This window comes from Arvicanthis niloticus, chromosome 21 (assembly GCF_011762505.2).
Source record: "Arvicanthis niloticus isolate mArvNil1 chromosome 21, mArvNil1.pat.X, whole genome shotgun sequence".
Lineage (NCBI taxonomy): Eukaryota > Metazoa > Chordata > Mammalia > Rodentia > Muridae > Arvicanthis > Arvicanthis niloticus.
In genome coordinates this window covers 28,990,227-29,017,947 of record NC_047678.1, presented here as the reverse complement: position 1 = coordinate 29,017,947, position 27,721 = coordinate 28,990,227, and the positions used below count along the sequence as shown (strand labels likewise).

The window sequence follows — 27,721 nt, the reverse complement described above, 5'->3', positions numbered from 1 at the left end:
CGTTTAGCCTTGGCTGTCCTGGAACTCCCTGTAGACCAGGCTAGGCTACAGAGATTCACCTGCCTCTGCCTAGTGAGTGCTGGAATTAAAGAAGAGATCAAAGATGTTTGCCACCACTGGTGGCTTCTCAAGGCCTCCCTTTCACTTCTGGCTGCCTAGACTGGAAATGGAGCATTCAGGATCTCTTTCTGCACTGGAAGCTCAACCCAGTTATCTCAGAAGGGCCTGCTGGGTGTGGTCAAGCTTCTGGCCAGATCCAAGTGAGAAAAGACCAGTAAGGGTCAGAGTGTGGGTAGTAAGGCAGGAACTGCTGTGGCAACTCCTAGGTTTGGTTTGACAAATGGGCAGGACCACAAATGTCAGGAAACCCTCATGTGACTACCTAAACCAGGAAAGTGGCTTCTCTTGGCCAGCTCCTGTGCTCCAACCTTCAACGTCAGGCTCCGATCACAAGGTGAGAGGCCATATTTCAGAAAGAAATGGGAACCTGGTCCAAATCTCCCATGAAAGGGGCTAAAAATAACTGGGTATTTTGAAGGGAGGAGAGCTCAGATTCCTACAAAGGTCATTCTGGGTGAGTCAGTCACAACAGTCAACCTACATCTGAAATAAAAAGAGGAACAAGTGTTTTCTATAGAAGTTTATTCCCAAAACAGAGCGCGGCTTCACGGAACAATTTACACAGACAGGAAAGAGGGCCACTGTTGGAAGGGGACCCCAGAGACGGGCATCTACAGGACCTAGGACATAGCAAGGACACTCTCCCACCGACAGGCCTCTCAGCCCTTCAAGGGCAGGGGTCAGTCTAGGTAAAGAGAGCTAAGGACCTGGCTGGTGGGATTTGGCACAGGCAGTGAAGTGGGACTTTTGAATCTCAGAAACTGCCTCCCAAGAGTATGCACAGGGTAGGGGTGGGTGGCGTTTGCACAGAACCCCGGTCCTGAGCCACCTTTGGGGCAAGCTGTTAGAAGACTCAGCTGACCTTTGACCTGGAAAAAGCTGGGATTAGAAGCCTACCTCAAGATGGCCAGGTCCAGGGGCATCACAGGTGGGTTTTTTAGGCCCCTCCCCCACTTTTCTACCTTTCACTTGTAAACAAAGAGGGGGAAACATTCTGAACTGTAAACAAAGTATATAAGTTCAATGTTTTAAGCTGTAAACAATAAATAAAACCCAACCATGTTAAAAAAAAAAAAAAACCTTGACCTGTAAACAAAGTAACAAAAATTTAAAGTCCCCAGAACTGGACATCAGACAAATAACAAAAGAGAGTTTTGTGTACAGGATCCTAACAGTTACTTTTCCCTTTATAAGGGACTAACAGAAGATGGGGCAGCCACTGCTGCAGCCTGGGAGGATCCTGTAAACAGTGGGAGGCTGTGGCACCTACATTCTGGGTCTTGGGTTCCCTTGTTTCTGCTCCCTTTGTTCACTGCCCCCCACATCCCTCAAGGGGACAGTGTAATGAACCAATGGCACCACAGACAAGTGAAGGAGGGACAAAGGAGTGTCCCCTCCATCCACCCCCTGTAGGAATGTCTGATTAGAGGCCCAAGTCCCTCCCAAAGGGAGAAAGGGAAGCCTTGATCTGTAAACATGACTTCTGCTGCTCCACCAGCACCTGCAGCATCAGTCCTAGGTCTTAAGGCAGTAAGTGGCAGGGACTCCATGTAATTCATACCCACACCCACAGGGAGGAGTGGGGTAGGCGAGCCCTCAGGAGGAGGGTGGAGGATCCCTGTTTCCAAGACCAACCCCCAAACAGGAGTTTGGCCTATGGGGCATGGGAGAAAATGCAAAGGTCAAGTTTGCATCCTGGGCCCCAACAACGTTCAGATCAATGTGGGGAAGAAGGGGGGAAAGAGTAGGTGAGCCCGACTCATCCACTCCACTGTAAGATGAAAGAAAAGAGCAGATGCTTTACTAAGGACCCAAAGGAGGCCAAACTGCATCTCTCTCCCATCCCTTTTCCCCCTCCTAGCCCAGTCTCAAGACCCCTGGGAGACAGAAAAGCTGAAAAATAACATAAGCATATCTCTCTGGTTACCAAGGTACAAAACATATAAAAGTCCTCCCTCAGCCCCCACCCCCTGCACCTGTCACACGCATGCTCACAGATGCACACCGGAGGAACCTCCATACTGCACTCAACTGAACTGAGGGGAAGGCTTGGAGAAGGCTGCCTTGGGATCAGTCCTGAAGTCTCTTCTGTCAGCCCAAATCCTCTGCTGCCCCTGGTGGCTCCTCACTTGCTGGTCAGCCCCTCAGGAGTGACCCTCGCTTCTGGGAACCCTGTGAAGTTGAATGAAGAAATGGAAAGTCATGGCTAAGAGGAGGAGCCTTGTCTCAGCCCGCAGCCCCTTCATGCCCACTCCAGGATTCTGAGCCCCCTACACACCCATCTGCACCCTAGACTCATTAGCAAGGCTACTTGGCTGTCTCGGTCTCTCAGTGCTTAGCAGGTCACCTTCTATGTTCGGATACTAAACTCTACATCCATAAGACAGATAATGTCACAATCTCCACATCTCAAGGAGTACGTTCCTCTAAACTCCCTCAACAGATGAAGAGACTACTGTAACAGTTTGTACTGTGTCAAGGTCATAGCAGAGGAGAGACAGAACTCAGACACAAACTCTGGTGATTCTAAAGCCTGAATCCTTACTCAGGCCTCAAGGCTAGACTGCAGGGGACTCTCTCATCCTTGCCTTTCAGCAGTCCTCAGTAACTCTAGGCTCCCAAGCCCCTGCCCCCTCCCTCCTTTATGGCCCCTCTCAACATTGGGCTTTGCCTCAGTCCTCTCAGTCAGAGACCCATTTTTCTCACATCCACACAGTTATCTCTCATCCTGAAAATCGCCCAGAACTTGCCCTGGCAGTTTCTCCTTGAGAGAAAGCTAGAGAGCAAGAGAGAGAGAGAGAGAGAGAGAGAGAGAGAGAGAGAGAGAGATCTGATTGGCTAATAAGACCTGGCAACTCCCTAGCTGGGCCCTTCTTAGTCTGAGTCCCACAACTCTTCCCTCCCCTCCTTCTTTCCTTCTCGGATTCCTGTGTATCCAGCTGGGTGTCTCTGACATCTTCAACCCCACAGATGTCCTACATACACCCGAGATATGTTGTGCTTAACCACACAACACTCACAGGTAGGCCGGCACAGTCTCACGTGGATGGAACAGAGCAATGAGTGAAAGATTTATTCTCAAAAGTTAGCACTCAATATGGCATAACACGCTGCTATTCCATATGAAGGAATAGGAAGGGCCTTCCTGAACAAAGATTCCTCACATTGTCTCATGCGAATGCCAGATCATTCTGTACTTCGACGCCCTGACTCCTGCCCGTGGAGGTCCTTTTCTGGGACGTGTAGCACTGGGAGGCTGGCTCTAACCATACAGCCAGAAAGTTCCAGGTAGTCCTATTCCCAGTGTCTAATGGAGTTGTCCCTGATATGTGGCCTCCTGGCTTGCTGTGATGGTTTGTATATGATTGGCCCATGGAGTGGCACCATTAGGAGGTGTGGCCCTGTTGGAGTAAGTGTGTACCCCTATGCCTGAATCTGGGACTTGTTTTGTCCCAGGCTGACCTTGAACTCAGAGATCTCCTTGCCTCAGTCTTCTGGGATTAAAGGCATGTGCTATCTTGCCTGGGCTTTTTGGTTTTTCCAGACAGGGTTTCTCTGTGTAGCCCTGGCTGTCCTGGAACTCACTCTGTAGACCAGGCTGGCCTCGAACTCAGAAATCCGCCTGCCTCTGCCTCCCAAGTGCTGGGATTAAAGGCATGTGCCACCACCACCCGGCTCAGGACTAAGCTTTTCGTAGTCACTATGCCTCAAGATCTTCACGCCAAGATCCAGGTCAGAAACTTGTGTCTCCCAGCCTCAAGATCTGGATGAACTACCAGATCTATCTTGGTGAGCCCTCCAAGTCTGGATTGTAGTTCATTCCAGATATAGTCAAGTTGTCAAGCAGGAAGAGCCATTACACTTGCTGAGCCTGGGATAGCCCTAATCTATGGGCCAACTCTCACTGCTGAGCCTGTGGGTAGCCCTTATCTGTGAACCAACTCTCACACACTTTGGTGGAACCCAGGGATGGGAACATGAAAGAGCTGCCCTAGATTGACAAGCATGTGAACAGGGGGCTGGGCTCCGCTTACTCTGAATCAGGTGACAACTCCGAGATGCTGTGAGAAGTGGCTGAGCGAGGTGTGGAAGGCCCAAGTGCAGAGGCTGTGGCGGAAGGCGTGGCCGTGGTGTGAGGGCCCGAGGGTGTGCTTGAGGACTGCACAGAGGAGAGGGCTGAGGAGTTGAAAGAGGCAAGGATAGAGGAGAGAATGTCCAGTTGCTCTGTGGAGGGACCATGGCTAGGACCGCTGGCTGGGTCCTCCCTGGCTCTGAGAAGCTGTGGGGCTGGGCCGAGGGCCTCCCGTGAAGGGTGCCGACTAGGCACCTGGTCCAGCCGCTCCCGAGAGTTCGAGATCCTAGATAGAGAGTCCAGGGGCCGAGATGGCAAGAGAGGGTCCCTTGAGAGTTGCCGCTGTGGAGACATCGGCAGAGGTGGGTGCTGTGGGTCAAGGTCCCGGTTGCGGCGGGGAGGAGGCAGTGTGCTCAACCATTCTCGGGGTGCCCCTAAGTCCAGTGCATCCCGTGACCCAAAGCGGCCAGCCATGGTGCTAGGGTAGTCCCGAGGTGGCTGCCTCCGTGGTAGCGTGCTGCCCCTATCTCTGGGTTCCAGGCGGGCTGGTGCAGTATCCAGGCGTTCCTGGGAGCCTGGTCGGCTCAGGGGATGCAGAACAGGTGCAGGAACTGGGACCTCTTCTAGTCGCTCCCTGCTCAGCTGTCGCCTTAAGAGCAAGTCCAGCTGTTCTCGAGAGGAGTAACGACTGGCTGGCTGTGAAAGGCTACCTGTACCCCCACCTGCATAGATGCGACCATAGGAGGCAGCTGGCACAGCACGGTGGCCCAAGGTAGCTGCACGGCACCAGGACAGCTCAGGCGTGCCTCGAGTCTGAGGCACCAGTGGATATTGCAACCTGTTCTTCAGGATGCCTGTGGAAGGAGCAGAATTGGGAACCAGGTATATGTCAAAGAGCAGGCAGGAATCTAGCTAGGGAAGTGCCAGCTCCTGGGATCCTATAGCAGGACTGAGGTCAGAGACAGTGCCAAAGGTCCCAGAGAGACAGTGCAACAAGAGTCCAAGTGGGAAACGGTGATCCTGTGGGTCAAGCTAGGGCAGTTGCTATGGTGCAGGGTCAGGACAGACTCTTAAGTCAGAAGTGGAATAACCCCAAGTCCTGGAAATACAGGCCTGGGTCAAAAGGGTAGGAATTCCCTGGGTTGGGGCAGGAGCAGTCTCCAATATTCCTGTGATGCAAGACCAAGGGCAGAAACCTTTTGTGTTGATACAAGGCCAACCTCTGGGGTTCCCCCAGCCAGCATAAGAGACAGAGACCTTCTAGACCAGAGCAGGAGCTCAAAGGCTCAACAGCTTCCGTGGTTTTGCAAAGTGAGTGGGACTAGAAGAGAGGACGGTAACTTCCAAGGACCCAAGGGTACAAGCCAGGATATGGAGCGGGCAGGAACTCCACAGATCAGGCTGGGGAACAGGAAGCAGGGCTGAAGAGCAGATTCCCTGCCAGAGTTGAGCAAGTCAATTTCCCTGTTTGGGATCCAGAAGCTAAACTACCATAGGTCATGACCTAAGCAGCCTTCAGGGGTCCTACAGTGAGGTGAAAGGGTCAGAGGTCATACCTTTCCTCTGCCGCTGGGCCCGGCCCAGGGAGGTTTCATCTCCACTGGTCAAGGCCAGTTCGGGCTGGTTGTTGTTGGCTGCGTCTTTGTTGCTGTCTAGTCCAAGGCGCCGTTCAGAGCCCCACGCCTGCAGAGCACACGGTGCTGCCTCACACTCTCCCAGGGCTGGCCAGTAAGACAGGAGGTCATTACCGTCCACATCTGTGAAGCCAGAGCAGGTTACAGAGGCCCCGGGTTTGACTCCAGAGTTTTCTGACACTTGTGATTCAAACTCTTTGACCCCTGATTCTAACGACCCTCCAAGTCCTGTCTATCTTCACTGAGAAATAGGAGAGGGAGAGCTGGGGAGATGGCTCAGCAAGTAAAAGGCCACCAAGACTGTCAACGTACATCTGAGTCCCAAGACCACATGGTAGAAAGAGAACCAATTCCCACAGCTTGTTCTGTCACCTTTACATGAATACTATACCACACAGACATCTACACACACACACACACACACACACACAAAATCTGTTTCAAAAGAAATAAGAATAGGAGGACATCCCTTCTCAGATCCATGGAGTCATTGAAGGAAGGCTTACTGATAGCTATTATCCTTAGCTAGAAGGATTTAAATGAGATGGAATTTCGATGGCTGAGCTAAGGGAGACCAATATAACCCCAACTCACAGGGAAGATAGGGTTGAAGAGACAAGTTACTCTGTAACGTCTCTGACTTCATTACCATTACCCAGGTTGCTCCTGGGCTCCTAGAACCTGGATAGGAATGGGGCTCAGGAACCCTGAGATGGTAAAGTCCCTACATCACACCCAACTGAGACATGGAAGTCCTTTGATCACCCATGGAACCAGGCAGCTCCTATCACCTTTGGGGTGGGCAAGGAGTCTCTCACTTTGGGCTGCCCTGCGGAGTGGACGTTGGAACCGCCCTCGAGTCCGGCCATTGTCCTCGCTCTCTGAAGATGGGATGGATAGACTCCTCTCCTCCTCCAACGACAGGTCGCTGTCAGAGTCAGAGTCTGCACCTGGATCGGGAAGGTCAGGAGAAGGTCAAATGGCAGGGGATTTGAGGGATAAGAAAAGGTCCTGAGCTGAGGGTCTGGAGGTGGGTGAGCAAGACAGCAAAGGGGTTAAGGTGGGGAGCTGGATGGGGCTTGGAGTGGGGGTTAGGATCAGAAGGGCTTGAATCAATCATGGACAGACTAGGTCAGAAGTGGATTTGGACAACCAGTGGATAGGTGCTTTCTGAGGCAGCGACCTGACAGGAGTTTGTCCCACCCAGTTAGCCACTGTCCCCATTTTGAGGCAGAAGAAAGCAGATCTTGAAGGCCCCCTCTACCCCCTCCTCCCAGGCCCTGGGCTCCAACTGCACCAGCATCTCGATGGAACATAGCCACATCCAGGTCAGTGGGGCCGGCGTGAGCCTGGAGGCTGTGTTCGGCGTGCTCCGTAGTCGAGCCGTGTCGACCCAGAACATTGTCCCTGGGAATGAAGAATCTTCCATCAGAGAAGCCTGTGACAATGTGCTTTGGGAGCTTGGGAATACGGCAGAGCCTCTGAGTGCATGGCCTGCTGCATACAGATGGCTGAGGGAGCCTCTGAGTGTTTAACAGAAGACATCAGGGCAGAGCAGCAGTCGGGTTCCAGGTAGCCATCCTCCCTCTGATCTGGTAAGGTCAACCCCAGGTGAAGTAGTTTTGAACTAAGCCATATATGGCTGCTTACCTGAGGTAGCTGCGGCCCCGCTGGCTGTCCTGGTCCTGGGCCCTGCCAGAGCGAGCACTGCTCACTGAAGAGACGGTAGAGGCACCGAGAGTGATACGGATAAGGCCACTCTCCTCAAAGAGGGCCGTGTTGTTGTAGGCCCCAGACCCCTGGGGGGAGGTAGGTGGGACAGGGATATGAGCTGGTTCTGAAGAGCCTCAGATCCAGACTTCCATCCCCACCTTCAGCCCTAGAGGTCTCTCACCGGCCCTGGTGCTGGCCTTGTTTCCTCAGGAGCTGCCTTCTTGCCCAGACAGGCTGGCGTCCAGGCAGCCCGAGCGTCTGCATTCAGGACACAGAAAAGCAGCAGTACAGCCAGGCCCTGGGGGTCAGGAAGAGTCAGAAAAGACAGACGCTCAGAACACAGTCAACAGGGTGCAAATCAGGGGCCAAGAAAAGGCTCTATGGGTCAGCACAGAAGGGAGTATCAGCTGTCACAGGGAAGAGTCCAAGGGAGTGGGAATCAGAAAGTCAAGGAGAGTCTCAGAACTGATAATGAGAAGGGCATATGGTAGGAGGGGCAGGAGTCAACAACAGTGTGGTCAGCCAGGGGTCAGAAGTCACAGTGTCGGTGAAGGTAAACCCAGGGTCAGCACCCAGCCTGATGTCAGTGATTAGCTGGGTGTCAGCTCTAGGCCTGGGGTCAGCAACTAGGGTCAGTGTCTGCTCTAGGATTTACATATCATAGTCATTCAAACAGGGCGAGCTCCAGGCCTGGTGGCAATGCCACACCTAGGACTAGAGGCTAGGATGCTGAAGCCCCATCAGGGTCTGGGATGGGAGAAGGGCACCAGAAGTACCTGGAGGCCACAGAGTCCAGCATGGAGGTAGTGGAAGGCCAGTATGCTGTGGTTGACTGCCAGAAGGCCAAAGAGCCAGGAGGCGCTGACCAGCAGAAGGAGCAGAAAGGAGCTTCGGAGAGTCCTGCTGTAAGGACACGGGGGACACGGGAGGTGTGCCAGGGTCAAGCAGGGCTTATGTAGGCGACACAGGAGGACACACAGGGATGGAAGAAACACTTCTCACACAGGGACATGGGAGTCTCGGGAGGACACTAAGGAAGATGGGCAGTCACACAAAGAACTGGGAGTGTATTCAGGGAGCCATGAGAGACCATGGGAAAGCCAACGGAGTAACAGCCATGAGAGAAACAGAAGATAGGCAGACACACACACGGTGGGGTGAAGTGAGTCATTCAGGCCACGGGCGATTCCAGGGAGACCCAGGGGACTGAGGGCAAGAGTGAACGCATGTGTGGGGCCAGAATGTGGTTAAAATATCAGCGAGGGACCATAGGCCGTGGCAGGGGTGACTTCCCTCCGTGCAAAATTTGGAGTCCAACCTCCATTGGGTAAGCTTGAGGCCCAGACCCCACCCAGGAGGAGTCTGCCATCCTGAGAACCCCTACTTCCCTCCACTAGCCAACTCACAGCACAGAGGTCTTCTTGGCCTCCCTCTGCCCTGTGGAGCAGGATGTACGGGCAGCGAGGAGAAACATGGTCCCATTCATCTACACCCACAGTGGAGAGAGAGAGACAGAGACAGAGACAGTAAGGAACAGAAAGAGACCAAGACTACACTCCCAACCGTAGAGAAAGAGAAAACAAGATGGAGAAGAAGAAAGCTGAGTGGGATTATGAGAGACTCAGAGAGGAGTGGGGGAGGGACAGGAGGAGCAGGCAAGGCTTGGGCCCAGTTCACCTCACACCTCCATGCCAGCTGAGTGGGAGCTCACTCTGTGACCTGACCTGAGGTGGAATCAGCTAAATGCCATGAACCACCACCTGGCCCTCCCTCACACTTGCTCCAAGCCTCCTCCCTCCTGAGACTAAAGCACACAGGTAGCACCAAGTGCCAGACACTTACCACAATCACAAGGACGATAGGGCCGGCAAAACTCCAGATGAGAGGCTCATGGATGGAGATCCAGCAGAAGTCAGGGTTCCCATAGCCCTCTGGGTCCAGCCCAACAGCAAGGCCTTTGAAAAGAGAAGTAAGACCAAAGCGGTGTATTCTCAATTCTGATCCCCCTAGTATGAGAAGGAAATGGGGAAAGGGCAAACAGGATTTTCCCTGAGTAGGAAGCATGGGGGCTGAGGTTGAGGGATCATGACAGGGTTTGGAGACATAGTCTGGAGTCAGACCAGATGACAGACAGAGTTTGAGGATCACAGGCCTGAGCGGGTAAGACCTCACCCAACAACACAGCAGGGACGCCCCAGCCCAGGGCATGGTAGAAGCGCATGGCGCCACGGTCCACATTTCGAGGCTCAACCTGCATTCGGTAGAGGTGCAGGCCCTGCACCAGGAGCCATGCAAAGGTGCTGAGGAAGAAGTAATGCAGAAGGATGGCGACCGCAGTGCACAGCAGCTGAAGGCAGGGCCAGGAGACCAGGTGTCAGAATCCTGCCTACCTTGACTCCACCCCAGACATCTTCCCACTTACTTCCCTAACAACAGCATCTAATCCCAGCCAGCATCCTGCCCCAAACTGGGACCACGACTTAAATATCCCTGATCTTAGATCCCGAGCTTTGGCCCCAGGCTTTCAAGAAAAAGGCGGAGTCACGGAGACAGGGTTCCCCTGGCCCCGCCCCTGCACCTGATTGTGGGTCCTGTGGATTCCCAGTAGGAAGAGGAGCTCTGCCACTCCCAGGGCAGCTGCCACATTGGCATGGATCCCACGCACATTGGACTTGAGGCTGCGCAGGCTCAGGAGGACAGCTGCAGTCAGCACTAGCGCAGTCACAGACACCGCCACGACCACATGAGTGAACACTGCCAGCAGCTCAAGGTCTCCCTCTAGCCGCTGTAGAGTTAAAGATGGTTACTGGGATGCTGGGTAGAGCTTCCCTGCCCCGCTGACTTCCCGTTTCTTTGGGTCACCGAATACAACTCTACCTCACGGGGAGAGGCATCCATAAGGACTCCAAAAGTGCCCGTCCGGCTACAGCGACACCGAGCATGGGATCCGTTCCTGTGTACCAGTTCGCAGTCTCTTGCTGTCCACATACCATGCTGCTCTGCCCTGTATCCAGAGGAGAGTTGGGTCCACCTTTCCACCCAAGATGTGTCCCATTGTAGGCAGGGATTTGTGAGATGGTGGGGGAGGGAGAGGGTGCCTGGGGTTGGGGAAGGGCATTTCCTCATGGGGCTAACTGCACAGTGGCATAGATAGGGACCTCACGGACAGGCTGGGACACATCCCAGAGGTTAACAGGGACAAAAGGTTTCCAGAGTGGGGTCCTCACGGGCCAGGTGGGTCCCACTGCACACAGATCGCCTTGCTCCGATTCGCTGTCTGTAGTAGGCGGAACTCAAGGTTGATTGGAGAGACCAGGACACCCCTGAGGAAGTTTCGTCCATGGAAAACAGCCACGCTGACCACCGGGGAGTTCATAACAGGGTTCTGGGGGAGCCTGAGAAGACACCCATCTGGTCTTGGATACTGCTGACCAAAGAACGATTGCCCACCTCTCCCTGCCTTCAAGCCACATGCCATGGCTGATCAGGGTCTGGGATACCTGCACAGCACAGGTTGTTTCTAAAAACACCAGTCAGTGTTTCCTGAGGTCCCAGGGGCTTCAGACTCACTGCCTAGACTGGACTCCGAGGCCTGAACAGCTCCAGACAGGTCTGTACCTGTCAAACTCTCCCTTCTTCCATCTCCTTCTGACCTCCCCAGCCAATCTGCCTTTGCCTTTCAATTGGCCTGTGTGTGTGTGTGTGTGTGTGTGTGTGTGTGTGTGTGTGTGTGATGGTCCCCATGTCTGTCCACCCTGGACCTCCTTTACTCTTTATAACCAAAGAGAATTCACATGGAACCCAGTTCAGGTAAGCTCCCTGGAGGTATGCAGAGGGTCATCTCTGTTGACCTGTGGACCTGCTCATCTGTCCAGTGAGAAAAGAAGTACTGGGTGGGGTAGAAGCTCACGAAAGACTCAGGATTGAGAGGACTAGGAGCTGCTTCTATGCCTGGTACCTGGCGCCCCGGCGCTCAGCTTGGAACTGGGCGGGGAGAAGCCCTCCCAAGGCTCGGTACACTAGCAGAATGACTATGGAGATCCCAGGCTCAGACTCAGTCTCCAGAGGGGGAGGTGGGGAGACCACACTCGAGGCTGTGGCGTTTTCTGCGTTGCTGCTTGTGGGTAGAACTGCCAAAGGAAAGGAAGGGGCGATAGTGACTTCTTACCATGAGTATCCACAGACCTAGCGCTGAACCCAACCCAGCATCAAGCACAGAAACCAATTCCACACAAGTCCAACAACTGGGGAGCGGAGGATACAGGGGCCATGAAAGGAGCTCGGGAAAGGTATTGAAACTCGCAAGGCAAAGTATATGGAGGTGGCCTGGGGGAAGGCTTCACACAGGAGCCATGAGGTAAAGGGGTCTGGCAAGGAAAGAATTGGTAAGAGGGTGACATGGTATCAGGCTCCTTAGGAGATAAGGAGACAGGCCCTAGCCCAGCAGTTACCAAAAGGGCTTCTGCCTTCAGACGGGGATGGCTGTGGGGACTGGGAAGGCACTAGCACACGTGTGTGAGCTTACCTTCAGACGGGGATGGCTGTGGGGACTGGGAAGGCAATAGCACATGTGTGTGAGGATCCCAGGCATCCTGGCCCCGGAAAAGGTTGCTGTGATAGCGGGGGTAGCGACGGGCTCCCTGGGTTGAACTAGGATGCTCCATACGGTCAATGCTGAGCACTGCCCAAGAAAAAGAAGGGTAAGCCTTGCCGAGGACCTCCTTCCTATGCCAAGAGTTACAGTCCCACCTATGCCTTGTTTGCACAAGCTTTGTTTTCCTTGGTGTGAGTGCAAGGCCCTGCAAAGCACTGGGGATTGGAGTAGGTGTGGCACAGCAGTTTCGTTAGCCCCAGACCCCCACCCCACCCTTTTACAGCTCTTACCCTTTTCCTGTCCCATCTACCACTCACTGATATTGGGTGTGACTAGTCCGACAGGATTCAGATATGTCAGCTCCATATTCCTTGCGAGGGTGGCTGCATATTCCTCCAGATGCCGCACCAGCCCTGCACTACCTGGGGAGCCCCCAGGGGCCCGCTGCCCCAGGGCTGCCCACAAGTCTCCTGTCTCTGGAGCAAGCAGTGCAGAACCAGCCCATAGAAGATTCTAGAAGGATGGAGAAAGAGTTGGATTCATCCAGATGGTGAGGATGTACAAAAGGTTGGGGCAGGTATGAGTGGGTCTAGCCAGGTATTTAGTGAGGACCCAAGAGGCAAAGGGACAGAACTGGTCAGGAAGAGTGAAGTTGTAGGACCCTCACTTTTCCAGAGGTGAGGATGGGTAATAGGCTGGATGTCCAGGACTAGGACGTTAGGGAGAAGGAGCCGTGGAGCAGGGGACACAGAGCACAGCCCACCTCATTGAAGTGGGCATCTTGTGTGGCTGTCAGCCCGAAGCCCTGCTGATGGCTCTCAAAAGCCAGCAAGTAGGCCAGCAAGCGGGCAGTGACTCGGACATCTTGGCTAAAGTAGTGGTCAGTCTGGCCAGTCACCTCCCGTAGCCTCTGAGCCAGCTTCTTGGCCTCCACAGTATCCAGTGCAGTCTTGTTCAGCTCTAGGCCATCCAACTGCCAGGACAAGGATGGCAGTGGTTGCTCTGTGGTCCTGTAGGCCTTTCTCAAAAGCCTTACAGGGAGAAAGGCTTGGACAGATGAAAGGGCAACTAGGAAATTTACACCCAAGAGGTCAAGGGCTGAGGTATATATATTGGGCCCATCACAGGCCTGAAGGTCTTGGGTGTAGGGCACTATCTGGGCAGAGTCTCACCAGCAGACTAAGCTCTCGAAAGGCAGGGGAGGTACAGTTGAAGAAATCAGGCTCCAACCAACCCTGGTCCTCATCACACAGCCGCACCGCAGCACCTGGGAACAGGCAATCCCTGGTCAGGCCTGGAGCCTGGATGCGTTTGCTGATAGGTGGCCACAGCACCCTCTTCTATCCCATAGGGAGTCTTGAGGTAGGGGCCAGAGTAATTAGCATCTATGGCTAGGTGCCTAAACGCTGCAACCTGAGCCGGGTGGGTCCCAATAGCTTGTTGGTCAATTCTCCCAAGAGATCTATGAACCATTCTCACTGCTGACCACATAAAGTATGAGGATGTGTTGTAGCTACACACACACACACACACACACACACACACACACACACACCACACACTCCCATACATTCACTCACTCATTCACACATATGGGCTTGGATAACCTTACATGTCAACAATACTCATCACCTACACACACACAGAGAGAGAGAGAGAGAGAGAGAGAGAGAGAGAGAGAGAGAGAGAGAGAGAGAGAGAGAGAGACTGCTCTCTTACATACTCCCAAACACACACTGACATAGACAAGATCTTCCAGGAGATTCATCTGATCCAGGTGAGGTGGGGGTAGGGTTCTCATACAAGTTTTAACTACCCCAATGGGGACTTTACAATCATTGCCTTCCCTTGTCTATGGGGTTGGGATAGAAGTTGAATAAGTTGTGTCCACCAGCAAAATAGAACCTAACTTAAATTCAGATCCCCAGCCCCTCAAGACAGACTCACAGACACATGCACAGGCACAGGACACATGTGTGAGCATGCACACTCAGAGAATCTCTGTCCAGCCACTGCAGAGACCTCAAGCAGCAGGGAAGATTCTGGGAGGCCCTCAGGCAGCAAGGAGAAGCTGGTGGGTGACTCTAGCCAATAGGGAGAGCCCTATGAGGACCCCAGGAAGTGGGGGGAAAGTGTGCATGGGTGTAGAAGTGGAAAGAAGATCTGATGGGTCCCAGATGATGGGGAGGGTTCCTTTAGGACCTCAGGCTTCAGAGAAATTCTATAGGGTCCTCAAGTCACAAGAAGGGGTCTCCAGGAGACTAGGAGCAGGTTTTAGAAACCTCAGGCAGCAGGGAAGGGTCTGCAGGGACCTTAAGCAGCAGGAGGGGGGTCTGCAAAAGCTCTGGCAGTGGGAGGGGGCAGCGCACCTGAGCAAACACGTACCCCTTACCTGTACCCCGCAATCCTGCCCAGAAGCCAAGAGAAACAGATGGAGGCTTAATGACAGTGTAGGAAGAGAACCAGAGCCACTAAGAAGTATAAGGGGCCCACGTGAATGTCCCCCCTACTCCCAACTCTTCAGAGATCCGTCCACCCAGCTTGGTGAAAGAGGAGACTGCAACAATCAGAAAAGAGACCTGCCCTACCCTCAGCAAGAATGCTGCACACACCACATACTCACCCAAGGCCCCCCGGGGACAGGGTACTGTAGCCAAAACACCAAACTTAGTCTGGGGCCACCACACACCAGATCTCAGGGACTTGGGGCAGGCATCGTAAAGTACTAGGGAGAAAGGGAGCGTTGAGCCTGGTGGCCAGGTTCCACGGCAAGGAACACCACACCCACTGCTCTTCTTCCACTCCCACGCAGCAGCCCAGGGTCTACCACCCCCCACTTCTGGCTTCCGAAGCGCTCGACTGTTAGCTGAAGCTTGGCTGTTACAAGTCAGTCAAGTATGCTCACAGACTGCAGGGCTCCCTGGGGATAACTGGTCTCCCTCAGGAAGAGCTTCCTGGAGACCCCCACCTCTAGGAGCCAAGAGCACCACAGACCCTTTAGCTAGAACCAATCCTCTCCACGTGGAAGTGGATAGAACTTGCTTACCTCGGCAACCACTGGCTGTCACCTCCGCAAAGGGGCTGTCACAGCTGTTACACTGGCGGCCAAGGGCTCCCGGGCGGCAGGGGCACTGCCCGCTGTGGGGTGCACATGAGCGGGAGGTGGAGCCCACAGGGTAGCAGTCACATGGGAGGCATGAGTCACTGCCCCTCGGTCGATAGTGGAACTCCTGTTTAGGGATGGGTCAGGGGCCTGAGGTCAGAGGTCAGGCTTAAGGGAAGGGTCTTAGGTGAAAGCTTGGGGAATGAGTAGAAGAGTCAAGGGCAAAAGTTAAAAAGAAAAAAAAAAATAATGAAAAAGAGCTCATAGGCTAAAAAGACTTGCCTCAGATGGGTTTAGAGGTGAAGGATGAGAGGTGGCAACTAGATTGTAGGAGACAGATTAAGAGATTAGGGCCCAAGACAGGTAGGTGGCAGAGATCATAATGTCCAAGGAAGAGTTAAAAGGTCAAGGGTCAGAGTCTAGGCCAACCTTGCAGTGGCACTGGCCATTTGTCTTGTTACAGTTGGGGTCAAAGCCCTTGTGAACGTCACAGTTGCAGGGACCACAGGTTGGGCTTCCCCACCATCCCCGAGGGCACTGCTGGTCCATCCTGGGAATGAGATTAGGTAAAGTGTGTCCGTGAGACTTTCGTGGCCCCGCTTGTTCCTACAGGGCCTTTCCATCATCTAGGTCTGGAACCTCTCACCTGTGCTCGCAGTGCTGACCGAAATAGCCGCCTGCACAGTCGCAGGTGTAGCCGTGGGGGGCTCCTTGAAGGTGCCGGCATGACCCTTGGTTTTGGCAAGGGTTTAGGAGGCAGGCATCCACACAACCTGGGCCGTAGTAACCTGCAGGTTGGGTCAGGAAGCTCAGAACACTGGTCAAGGAGCACAGAGAGAGGTAGGGTCCTAACTCCCTCGTTCTCACCTGCTCCAGATCCCCTAGTTCCCGAGCCTTCTGCATGGCCCCTGGTTCCTTCCTCAACTCTCTCAATACCCACCTGGCCGACAGGTGCAGGAAAAGGTCTGCCAGAGATCTTTGCAGTCAGCATGGGGAGGACAGGGCCCAGATGCACAGGGGTTCATCACAGTACAGCCAGGCTCCACATTCACTCTGTGGCTGGGAGGTAGCAGGGCTGAGGACCCAAAGGGTGTGAAGCCAATCCACACCCCCTATAGGCACAGACAGCAAAAGGTGAGATTCACGTCAAGGCAGTCCTATTTAACCAGACACCTGGTCTGATGATCCCTGACACACAATCTCTATTGCTTCCACAAGCCCACCCTCTAAATATCCCCATCTAGCCCCCATAAGGATTCCTTACTGTGCTGTTTCTGACACATATTCCAGATGACCCCTGATTTTCTAAGCTAGAAGACTCTTGCTTCCACCAGAGGAAGGTCTGACTTGTCTCTGATCTCTCTGGGTTACCTAGCCCCATTCCCATGCCAACATGTACTTGAATATTATTTTTCAGGTCCCCAATGACCCCCATATAATGACAGGCCTCACCTGAATACAGCCAACCAGACCCTGAGGCCCCTCCTCCTTACTGCTGGGGGGCAGGCCTCCCACATGGAGCTGCTTTACTTTCAGGCCCTGCAGCTCACCCCCCATGGCCATGGTGTCCTAGAAGAAGGGGACAGTCAGAATTGAGGGAGGGGCACCTAGGAAACCCCTGTCATATCCCCAAGTCAGAATGACTTGCTCCTAGCCCTGTATGACCACGCTTTGTCTTCTGTATCAGAAGAATGGTTTGGGAATGAGTTGCCCCTAGGTTTGGAGAACTTGCTGTGGCATGGGATATACATAATAGAAAAGCTTCAGTTAAGACCTTAGCTCGGGGCTGGAGAGATGGCTTAGTGGTTAAGAGCACTGACTACTTTTCTAGAAGAACTGGGTTTGAGTCTGGCGCCCACATGAAAGCTCACAACTGTCTGTAACTCCAGTTCCAGGGACTCTGATACTTTCCTGTGGCCTCCTTGGGTATTAGACATGCATATGGCACACATACATACATGGAGACAAATACTCATACACACAGCATTAAAAAGAAAAAGATATGCAAAGACAGGCCCCTCCCCCCTGTACCCAGAGATTAGGGAAGATACTAGAAGGGACTTTCAGGAGTCAGGCAAAGTCAAAGTCCTAGCTACAGAGGTACCCCCAAGATCAAGCCAGAAATCTAGGTAGCCTACCCAACACAAGCAGGGAGGCCTAACAGAGCAACCAGGCTGGTGGGGTGGGGCCAAAGCAAAGGGTAGACTATCAGATGTATTGGAGGAGTGGAAAGGAGCTGGACAAGAGGCGGGGTCAAATAAAGTAGGCCTTGTTGGAGAGCTGAGAACAAACTACCCTGGGGTCAGAGGTCAGACCTGGAAGAGGGTGAAGTCCAGTGAAACCATAAAGATATGATGGCCCCTTCGGCCACCTGGCTCCTCCTGCAACTCCAGCCGAAGATCATGCCACCGGCCATCGCTGACAGTCATCTGGTCCAACAGGAGGTGGACAGTGTGGCCTGAGGCCCTACTCAGTGTCACAGACAGCAACCCTCGATCTAGCTGTGGATAGAAATGCACAGCTCCAGGGTTAGATTGGGATGAGGTTGGTTGGTGAGATCAGAGGGCGTAGAAGTCAGGAATATGAGTTCAGAAGAGAAGGCACAAAGCTATACTTAATACATAGACAACTGTGCGGGAATATCGTGTTGATACGGGTTGGGGGGAAAGGACAGAGCCAGGGGTTGTGGGTTGGCATGGTTGTAAGAGCCATGTGTGTGCCTTGCACATGCAGAGAATGTTATGATAGGGAGAGAGTCAAGCTCCAGGGTCCAGAGCAGAGTCCAGTGTGTTAAGACATCTGATATAGAACTGTGCTATATGACCAGGCCCAAGCCCACTTGTTGGGGAATATCAGAGATTACCAGAGAGAGTGAAATGACAGATGGGAAGAACAGACACACCTTGCAGAGGAGCACACTGTGTGGCCCAAGCTGCACTTGCATCAGGACCCCTTTTGTTGCCCGTGTTCTAAATGATAGTCCCAGGTACCACGGCACAGACACAGCCATGTCATTTCCAAAGTCCCAACTCAGTGTCCCATTGCCTTGGAAACGGTAGGGATGGGCCATTGCTGAGGAGATAGAGAAGTATGGTTACAGATCCTACCCTAAGAACATACCTTACTTACCCTGTACGGCCCTCCTGCCCCATGATGTCCACTCACTGAGTCGACAGTCTTTGCCACCAAAGCCCACAGGACAATCACAGCTGAAGCCACCCCAGCGCTCAGAGCAGAAGCCACTGTTCTTGCAGGGGCCTGAGGCACAAAAGTGTGACTTGGCCTGACAGCCTGGAGAGAAAGAGACAAAGAAGATATGAGAACCCCAGGTGAGGGATCTGAGTGCTGGGCAGGATGTTTGCATCCAGAGGAGCTCAAAGTGAACATGGTTTCAGTCTCATGTTTTCAGGATGTAGGCATAGTAAGAGTAAGGCCCTACAGGCTGGACTATAGTGTGGGTTTTGCCGTCTAATACCGGATTGGGGTCAGATGTAGAGCCATTCCACGCAACCCTCCACCTCCACGTCATAACAGAGACAGGGACATGAATGAGGAAAGGCCGCAGCTTTGGAGGCCTACCTGCCGTAGTGCCGTTGTTAGCAACAAAGGCTGCCATGTCCATTCGGCGGCCATCAATGTGCAGGTCTCGCATGCAGCCAATGAAGTCCTTGTGGGACACAGGGAAGTTCTCGGGAAGGTTGGGGACACCCCCCAAGAGCAGAGGGCCCGTCAGGTCCAGGGACCTGGGGGTCAGGAGCCTGGGTCATTTGTCGATCTAGAGCCAGAGTAGGGGTTGCTTCTGGGGGCTACAGGAAGTAGGGGATAGGACTACAGGAAGGATGATTAGGTAAGGGTGGCAAGGCCAGGCCGGAGAAGAGTCAAGACTGCAGCAGAGAGATAATGGGAAGATGGCTGGGGAAGGGTGGGGTACTTGAAGGCTATGGTGAAGGGTAAGGCATTCAGGTGGCTGGGGTTAGGGTGGAGAAGAGGGATTGAAAGGGTGAGGTGAGCTGATTCAATAGCCCTAGGGTCTGCTTATGAGATGTACAGATGAGAGGCAATGTGTGACATTAAAGACTTAAGGAGTGTAGAGATTTTAGAGGACAGAATGCCCAAGGACTTGAGGATTCAGTGGAAGCCAGAAGCCAGGGGTGGGATATAAGATTAGGAGCTAGGCTGAGTAGGCTCCCAGGGTCTTTGACGTGCTGGTTTGGGAAAAGAACAAGGAGTTTGGTAGGCTATGTGGAGGGTTTAGGTGGACTCTGGTAGGTAGAGAACATGAGGGTCGGGGGGTGGGGGCCTCACTTCTTGGAGCTTGTTTGCACACCAGCAGCTGCACACGAATAGTTGCCAATCTCAGCCCCAAACTGCAGAGCCACAGCCACGTTGCAGTCATCCACACTCAACACAGCCACCTTGTCCTTCGACGGGCCCTGGGCACCCCCTAGGGCATCTGTCCGGGGCTAAAGACCAAGCGCACCAATCAATGATGCCCTTATGGTAATTCCTAGGGAGAACTCAGCATCCCAGCTCTTCTATACACCCCACCCGTATCATGCCAGGGGTGATGACCACCTTGTTGTAGTATCTCAGATGCACTGTATGCCACTGTCCATCACTCAGGCCTCCTGGAACTGTGGGGCTGACCACTGTGTTGGATTCACCTGTGGGAAGTATGCATGTGGGATGTTGTCTGGAGTTCTCGAGTGGCACCTTTCCACTCCACTTACACAGGTACAGATACTCTTGGGATCGTGCTGAATAACTAGATCACCATATCCCCTAGTGACCATACTGGCTGAACTACAGTGTCCTTGAACATAGGACAAACACAGGAGAAACAGGAGAATCACAGAGAGATGGACCTTCCCCGAGGGAGTGGCCATAGAGGCTGGTTCTCACTGTCATCTGTTTGGCATTGAAGATGTGTTTGGGAGCACAGTGAGGGACACCTGAGGAGATTCATGCATTGAGTTTGCCAGCCATCCCAGGAACACGTGCACCTACTCACTGTCACAAAACTCCGAGGGAGCACCCACCCGTGGAATATGTAAGCCGCACTTGGCCAGCCACAAGCTCTAGAGCCAAAAAATCATGCTTCTCATTCAGGCGCCCGTTGTAGAAGAGTAGCCCGCTGGGTTGCACAGTTGCAAACCTGAGTGAGGTGGAGTGGGACCATTAGGAGCAGACATCTCACACCCTCCATTGGAGAACCAACTCAAGCTAAGACGAAAAAATAGTGTGGGAGATGCCAGTGCAATGACCCTAAGATACCCCAGTAGGGGTCAGGGAAGAGGACAGTGTCCAGTGAGAAAGAATCTCAGGATCTGGCAGTCATCAATCTGGGTCAGGGTCACGTACGTAGGGACAGTGGAAAGACGTGCAGTGACACGGGGCGGACACCTACGAGAGGGACAGCGTGAGGTGGAAGCGCTGTCGCAGGCCGCGGAACATGACGAAGGAACTGGGAGGAAAGGAGCGTGCGGCCACCTCACAGCGCGGGCCCTCGAAAGCGCCGCCTGCGGGGCACTGGCAGCGAAAACCGCCATTGGGTGCGTTGGTGCAGGTGCCCCCGTTGCGGCAGACGCCGGGCACGCAGCGTCCAGCTTCAGTGTCCAACTCGCAGTCTTCCCCTGCAGGGCGGGACCCTCAGAGGATGCCCCGCCCACGTCCCGCCTCTTTGGAGGGCGGGGCTTCTTTGATCCATCCGCCCCACCCCTCAGCCTCTGAATGGTTGAGCTGTCTGTGGGCACGCCCTCATCCTATCTCCGCCGCGGACCGCCTACAGCCTCATCGCCCCGCCCCGCCCCGCCCCGCCCCGCCCCGCCCCGCCCCGCCCCGCCCCGCCTCTAGCTCATCTTGCCTAGTGCTTATTTTACTGAGCTTTTCGGCTTTCTAAGAGAAGTGCTCAGCCGCGCCTCTAAGCTGGTCCAGGTAGTCTCAGAAAAAATGCTGGCTGCTTACTCGCACTCCGGTAGTCCCTCCGCTAAGTTTTGTCAGGACTTCAGCACTGCACCCGACTTACCGGTGAAGCGCGGACGGCACACGCAGGTGTAGCCTCCCTCGCGCCGCGCGCACGCGCCACCATTGCGACAGGGGTTCGAATAGCAGAGGTCCAGCTCTGTCTCGCAGAAATCTCCCGTGAAGCCAGGAGGGCAGCGGCAGCGCAGACCGGCGATTGGTTGGATGGGTCGGAAGAGCGTGGAGGCCGAGGCCAGAAAGGGCGCGGAGGAGTCAAAGCGGAGCACTGACACGCATTTCATGTAGTTCTCGCAGGGCTCGCGCAGGCACACGTTGTCGTCGAAGGGCAGCACGTCGAGCAGCGAGCGGGCCGCCAGGGCTGCACGGCGCACGTACAGTTGCTCTTGTAGCTCCTCGGAGCTGAACCAGGGCCCTGCAGCGCCTGCCCCAGCCCCACGTGGTGCCAGCGCTGAGAAGCTCACATTGAGCACGGTGCCCCCCACATCCGTGTCATTCTGGATGTTGAAGATGAAAACGTCCTCCGTAGGTGTTGCGAGCACTGCAGCCACGCCTTCAAGAAAATGACCCAGCAGCGGTGACAGGAAGCGCTCTTGCCACATGTTCTCCAGGCGAACAGTCAAACTGTTGGCCAGCAGCTCCTCCGTGATGATGACCACACGCAGAACACACTGGGCTGTAACACTATGCAGGCCATCTGCAGGCATGGGCAGGGACATTGGTCAGTTTCGGGTCAGTAGCTGCCTCTCCTTGGGCAAAGGGTCAGGAACCAGTAATTATCTAGACCCCTGAGTCAACAGACTGACCTCTAACAAGGCACAAGTGGGTCTGGGGCTTAGTAATCATGACTTGTCCCAGCTTCAAGGTACCCACAAGCTGCTGCTGCCTACTCTGACATCCCCAATATGGGGAGAGGCTTAAATCAGTAGTTGACCCAGCTCAGGTCTGGCCTTTAGCACCAGGGAGCTCCACCAGCCCCACCCCCACAATTACCCAAGAGTAAATAAATCTACAAACACACAAGAAGTTCCGTAATTGCTCAGTAATCCATACTTCTAGTCACTGTGATCAATAAGCTACTTCCACTCAGGATACAAGGAGAAGCCAGGACCACTAGTCATCCACTTCTAGCTTTCCACCCCCCTCAGTGTAGTAGAAACAGAAGGACACCCCCACAAGAAACAGTGGAGGCTGGGAGAAGGCCAGGCATGTGGTGATCCACACCTTTAATCCCGGCATTTGGGAGACAGAGGCAGGCAGATCTCTGTGAATTTGAGTCCAGCCTGGTCTACAGAGTAAGTTCAAGCCAGAGCTACATAGTGAGACCAGTCTTAACAAACAAACAAAACAAAACAAAGAAGGAGGAGGAGGAAGAGAAAAGGAAGAAAAAAAGATAGAAGAAAGAAAGAAACAAGGATGTGGTTTCTGTTGGAGTTACAGATCTAGCTTTGGCCAGCAAACTCCTCTCCCATGGCACTAGATGAAGTCCTGGACCGGTGAAGCTCAGTGGATTTCTCCAAAACTCTGGATCAGCCAGCAAGCTCCAGGAATAACAGGGACCTTGATGTATACACACACTCTGGGTCCTCTTTAACATGCTTTAGTCAGCAAACTGCCTGACACTCCGGACGTGGGTTTTGTGACTTCAGTGTCCATCCTGAGATGAGAGTTTTGTTCACCTCAGATGTGTGTGTTGCTTGGTCTGGAAAGGTTGGTTGTTGGGAGAACTGGGAGTAAATGAAGAGCATGCCTTCTCTGCAGTGTCAGGAGTCCTATCTATTCCCTGGCTGAGGAAAAAAAAAATCTTCAAGCCTCTGGCACCTTTAGAAGGTGGGACTTCAAGAGCATTTTCCACCTTGTGAAAGCCTGGGGAAAGGAAGGCCATTGGATTTCTGGACATTTTCCCACAGGAAAGGACCTTGGACTGCTCTTTGGAAAGCAAGGTGGGCCCACTTCCTTCTCGAGGCTGCCAAAGTAAGCTGCTCTTCCTGACCACTGAAGTAAGTGAGGGGCCGATGAGACCCAAAGTAACCCTTATCTAAATAAAACATAGACATGAGATAAACAACCTGACATTCTGGCTTCTCCTAGAAATACATGAACATTAAAAAAAAATTAAAAATAAAAAATAAATAAATAAGGAAGCCTCTGTCCCCTCCTCCTTTAAAGAGAGAGGAGCAATGCTTATAGCAACAGTTATTTATGGTTCTTAGATGCCCTAGAACCTTTAGGGTTCTGTAAGACCATCCAAGAACATAAACAGAATCTCTGAGGTCTGCGGGAGCTCTTACTGGGTACAAGAACTCATCACTTTGGGATTCTGTTTGAACCCTGACAAGATCATTAGCTTACTTCCTACCCGGCGTCCCTCACCTGTTACAGTTACCAGCATGGAGGCCACTAGTGGGCGGTTGTTGTCCAGCTTTCTGCTGAGCCGAAGCTCCCCACTGGTCTGGTTGACCACAAGCAGCTGCAGTTCGTTGCCCCTCTCAAAGGAGTAAAAGAGGTGATCAGAGACATCGGGGTCGTACGCTGGGATTCGCCCAATGATGCCTGAGGGGAAGGTGTCCGAACGGTTGGAGACATAGTTGTTAAAGAGGATCTGGAAGTTGTTGAGCACGGGACTGTTATCATTCTGGTCGACCAGGCGCACATGTACAGTGGCCCGGCTGACCAGAGGAGCTGATGTGGCCTGCACTACAATTACGTATTCCTGACGCGCCTCATAGTCCAGGTCAATGAGTGCTGTGAGCTCTCCAGAGAAGATGTCCATTTGGAACAGCTCGGGGATGTTCCCTTCCACAATCTGGTACATTATATGAGCATTGGGGCCGTCGTCAGGGTCCACTGCGGTGATCTGAGCCACCACAGACCCTACAATGCTGTTCTCCTTCACCCTCACTTCAAACTCCTCAGCTGGAAAGACAGGTGCATTGTCGTTTACATCCTGTACAGTCACTTGGATGCTGACTGGAGTCCTCAGTGGGGGCACGCCACGGTCCACTGCGTAGGCAGTCAGCTCATACACCGGCACTGCTTCCCGGTCCAGTCGCCTCACAGTCCTGACAATGCCAGAGGTGGGCTCAATGGTGAAATCTCCATCCCCATCTTCCCCATTTTGGAAAGTGTATTGGACCCGACCATTGGCATGAGCATCCCGGTCAGTGGCTGAGATCTGCAGAACACTAGTGAAAGGTGGCGCATCCTCGGAGACCAAGCCTGTATAGTGGGAGGCTACAAACTGGGGAGCATTATCGTTCACATCATTCACCATTACCTCCACATAGGTGGTATCTGCCTTCTGTGGTATACCATTGTCCCGAGCAGTAATGGCCAGTGTATAGGTCACTTGGTCCTCATAGTCCAGTGGAGCTTGTAGTGTAATGGCCCCTGAGTCGGCGTCAATTCGGAACTGGGGCAGGTTGTCTTCCAGAAGGTAGGTGATGCGAGCGTTTTCACCCACATCATCATCAGAAGCACTGATGACCACCACAGTGCTACCCACTGGGCGGTCTTCATTCATGCTCACTGAGTAGTGGGCACTTTGAAAGACAGGCCTGTGTGTGTTGGCGTCTGTGATGTTGATATGCACATAGCAGTGGTCGTGAAGGGCACGATCAGATGCAGTAAGCACCAGCTTGAAGTAGCGTTCCTGCTTGTAATCCAGAGGCAGGGCCAGTGTCACCAGGCCCACACCACCTTGGGTGCTGATGGCAAATCTGTTCCGAGTGTTGCCACCTGTAATTTGGTAGCTGATGGCGCTGTTGGCATCTCGATCTACCGCGGTCACACTGACCACACTGGTGCCTACAGCTGCGTCCTCATTGAGCCGAAGGTGGTACTCTTTCATGGTGAACTCGGGCCGATTGTCATTGACATCCAACACGGTTACTGTGACACTGGCTGAAGCAGAGAGTGGGGGTGAACCATGGTCACGAGCCTCCACGCCAAAGAAATAATGTTCCACAGACTCACGGTCCAGGGGACCACTCACAGAGACCCAGCCAGTGGCACTGTTTATCACAAAGGGTGTGTCTGATGCCACACCAGTTAAAGAATACTCTAACCTGGAGTTCTCTCCATGATCTGCATCTACTGCTTGTATGTGAATTACTGAGTGACCCAGGGGTGCGTTTTCCAAAACAGAGACCTGAAAGGGTGTGCTGACAAAGATAGGAGCGTGGTCATTGATGTCTACCACCTGGATGCTTGCCAGACCTGTGTTGTTGGACAAAGGTGGCCGGCCTGCATCTTGTGCCCGGATACGCAAAGCATATTCTCTCTCTGCCTCAAAGTCCAGAGGTGCCATTACCTGTATCTCACCCGTGAGACTGTCGATGGCAAAATGGCCCCTGCTGTTGCCGCTAATGATGTTATAATGCACCAAACCATTGGCATCCTTGTCCTTGTCGGTGGCAGTGACACGTAGCACCACCGTGTGAGGGCGCACATCCTCACGCACCTGTGCCACATAGCGCTTCTCGCTAAACTGAGGAGCGTTATCATTTTCATCCAGCACAGTTATGTGCACTCGCACGGTGGCTGAACGTGGCCCAGGCTCCTGGCCCTGGTCACTAGCCTCTACCACCAGCTCATAGCTTTCCATATGTTCCCGGTCCACGCGGCCACTGGTGCTGATAAGGCCGGAACGTGGATCAATCTCGAAAGCAGCGGCCGCTGCGGTGCGCGCAGCTGGGGATCCCACGAAACGGTAGCGCAGGTTGGCGTTAGGTGGCGCGTCGCCGTCGGTGGCACGCAACTGCAGGATGGGGTAACCTTCTTCCACATTCTCACGAAGTGTTTCCCGATACTGGGCTTGCTCAAACACTGGCGCGTGATCATTTCGGTCAGCTACTGTCACCGCCACCATGGTGGTAGCTGAGAGGCGCGGTGAGCCGTGGTCCTGTGCTGTCACTCGAAGGTAGTGGCGTTCCATACTCTCACGATCCAGAGCGGCTGCCGTGCGGATGAGGCCACTCTGAGGATCAATGCTGAAAAGCTCCAGCGAGCGACTGTTCATGAGCGCCGCCAGCGAGTAGACCAGGCGCCCGGCCTCCCCTGGGTCCGGGTCTTGCGCCACCACGCGCAGCACCGCTGTGCCCGCTGCCTCATTTTCAGGAACCAGTGTCTGGTAGTTGTATTGAGGAAACTGCGGGTGGCGGTTTGCAGCACGACGGGGACGACCCTGGTTCCTTGAGAGTACTCGCTCGGCTTCAGGACCAGTCGGGAACCCGGGAGGGCGCGGCCCAGGGCGCTCAAAGAGGAAACGGCGGCGGAAGAGACCTCGGGAGCGCATGCGCTCGGGAGCTGTCCGAGACTCGCGAGGTGCTGAACCCGGAGTAGGAGCTGTCCTCACAGCACGTGGTGCTGAATCCTCCCCCAGGCCAGATCCCAAAGAGCCGGGAAGGCAGTCCCGCCGAAGGGGTCCCCTCTCCACTGTAGAAGTCGCGGTTCTTTCACCCTGACCCTTGTGTCCTGGCTCCCACAGTTTCCCGCAGCAGCGAGAGGTTTCCACTCTTTTGCGGATGCTTCTCCTAGCATTATGCTGGAAGGCCACTGGCCTGGAGCCATCAGGCTGAGCCAGAAGTTCCGAAGGGTGAGGAGAGCTGTTCCTCAGATCAGAATCCCCTGGGGACAGAGCCTCGAGTGGCAGACTACCTTTTCGTAAAGGCCCTGTTCTCCCACAAGAGGAGATCTCTGGGTGCCAACATAACAGATATCCCGGACCCTGACCTGCCTCTTGCTCACGACTACCCAATGTCTGGACCACCAGCTCCGCGTTTGGTTGCTCAGGGGCCCCTCGACCATTCCGGGCGTTTTGCCTACCTACTCGGAGCCTCATGAAGACAGGCTCCCTGACCCCCAGGCCAGGATCTCCATCTTCCCAGACGCCGGGAGACTCGGGACAAAGAGCTACAGCTCCACTGCCGATTTGCGCTCTTGGCCCAGTAGCAGTAGCTACCCCTGGGTCCCAGCCCTGGTCCCCACCGCCCCCCAGCTCCTCCCGGCTAAAAGGGAACAAAGAGAGGAGAAGGAGCAATAGTACCGGGGTCGACGGTCCCGGGAGACCACACCATAGAGGCCGCCTCGCCATCACCCCCGCCTCCCGTCACGGCCTCCGCCGCCCCCCGCCCGGGTCCGGGCCTTGGGCCCGCCCCGCTGCTCTGGCCCCCTCCTGGGCCCCTGCCGCCGCCCCGGCCCTCCGCCCCTCTGCCCGTCGCTCCGCGCCGCCACTGCTCTCTGGGCACCATCTACTCCGCGGCCTGAGCCCCTTTGGCATACGGCCCCGGCTTTTGCCGCCCCCACCACAGCATCCCCGACGCTGCTGCCGCCTCCCGACGCTCCAACATGGCTCCCGGCCGCTCCGATGGTTTGCTCCACCTCCGCCCCGATGCCCCAAACCTGGTGGTACAGCCCGTCGCGCATGGCAGTTCTGGCGACAGAAGCCGTTGCCGCCATCTTTATTGAGGACAGAAGTGCTGCCCACGGTGCTGAAGGGAGCAGGG

The 27,721-nt window shown here is 54.2% G+C and overlaps 1 protein-coding gene across 5 annotated transcripts; it reads right to left on the bottom strand.

Annotated features, from left to right (window-relative positions):
* Positions 1-625: 625 nt before the first annotated feature.
* On the bottom strand, positions 626-27,330 carry Celsr3 (cadherin EGF LAG seven-pass G-type receptor 3). 5 transcript variants are annotated; one of them, XM_034484325.2, is made up of 36 exons: positions 23,589-27,327; positions 21,262-21,912; positions 20,644-20,869; positions 20,276-20,391; positions 19,812-19,900; positions 19,542-19,699; positions 18,816-18,979; positions 18,402-18,527; positions 18,139-18,308; positions 17,552-17,737; positions 16,689-16,805; positions 16,177-16,348; positions 15,883-16,024; positions 15,666-15,786; positions 15,180-15,363; positions 14,757-14,858; positions 14,526-14,540; positions 13,306-13,400; positions 12,897-13,106; positions 12,451-12,646; positions 12,065-12,220; positions 11,498-11,669; positions 10,767-10,934; positions 10,417-10,543; positions 10,118-10,324; positions 9,712-9,886; positions 9,382-9,494; positions 8,946-9,025; positions 8,316-8,442; positions 7,721-7,837; positions 7,477-7,625; positions 7,124-7,233; positions 6,618-6,776; positions 5,749-5,949; positions 4,155-5,046; positions 626-2,292 (listed from the first exon to the last, which is right to left on the bottom strand). In XM_034484325.2, exons 1-36 carry the CDS (start codon positions 27,307-27,309, stop codon positions 2,265-2,267), a joined length of 9,942 nt encoding a protein of 3,313 aa, XP_034340216.1. In that variant the 5' UTR covers positions 27,310-27,327; the 3' UTR covers positions 626-2,264. The 5 variants fall into 5 exon arrangements, with proteins under 5 accessions (XP_034340216.1, XP_076774211.1, XP_034340217.1 ...); XM_076918096.1 differs by having other exon boundaries at positions 6,645-6,776; XM_034484326.2 differs by having other exon boundaries at positions 8,316-8,439.
* Positions 27,331-27,721: the final 391 nt, after the last annotated feature.

What these genes read in the sequence shown, in the direction of transcription:
- Celsr3 (XM_034484325.2), bottom strand. Translation starts at nt 27,309, where the DNA reads ATGGCGAGGCGGCCTCTATGGTGTGGTCTCCCGGGACCGTCGACCCCG. An exon ending in TAACAACGGCACTACGGCAG is followed by an intron (nt 18,528 to 18,815) that starts GTAGGCCTCCAA and finishes CTTTCTCTCCAG; the next exon opens with GCTGTCAGGCCAAGTCACAC. An exon ending in CTATCGTCCTTGTGATTGTG is followed by an intron (nt 9,026 to 9,381) that starts GTAAGTGTCTGG and finishes CTGTGGGTGTAG; the next exon opens with ATGAATGGGACCATGTTTCT.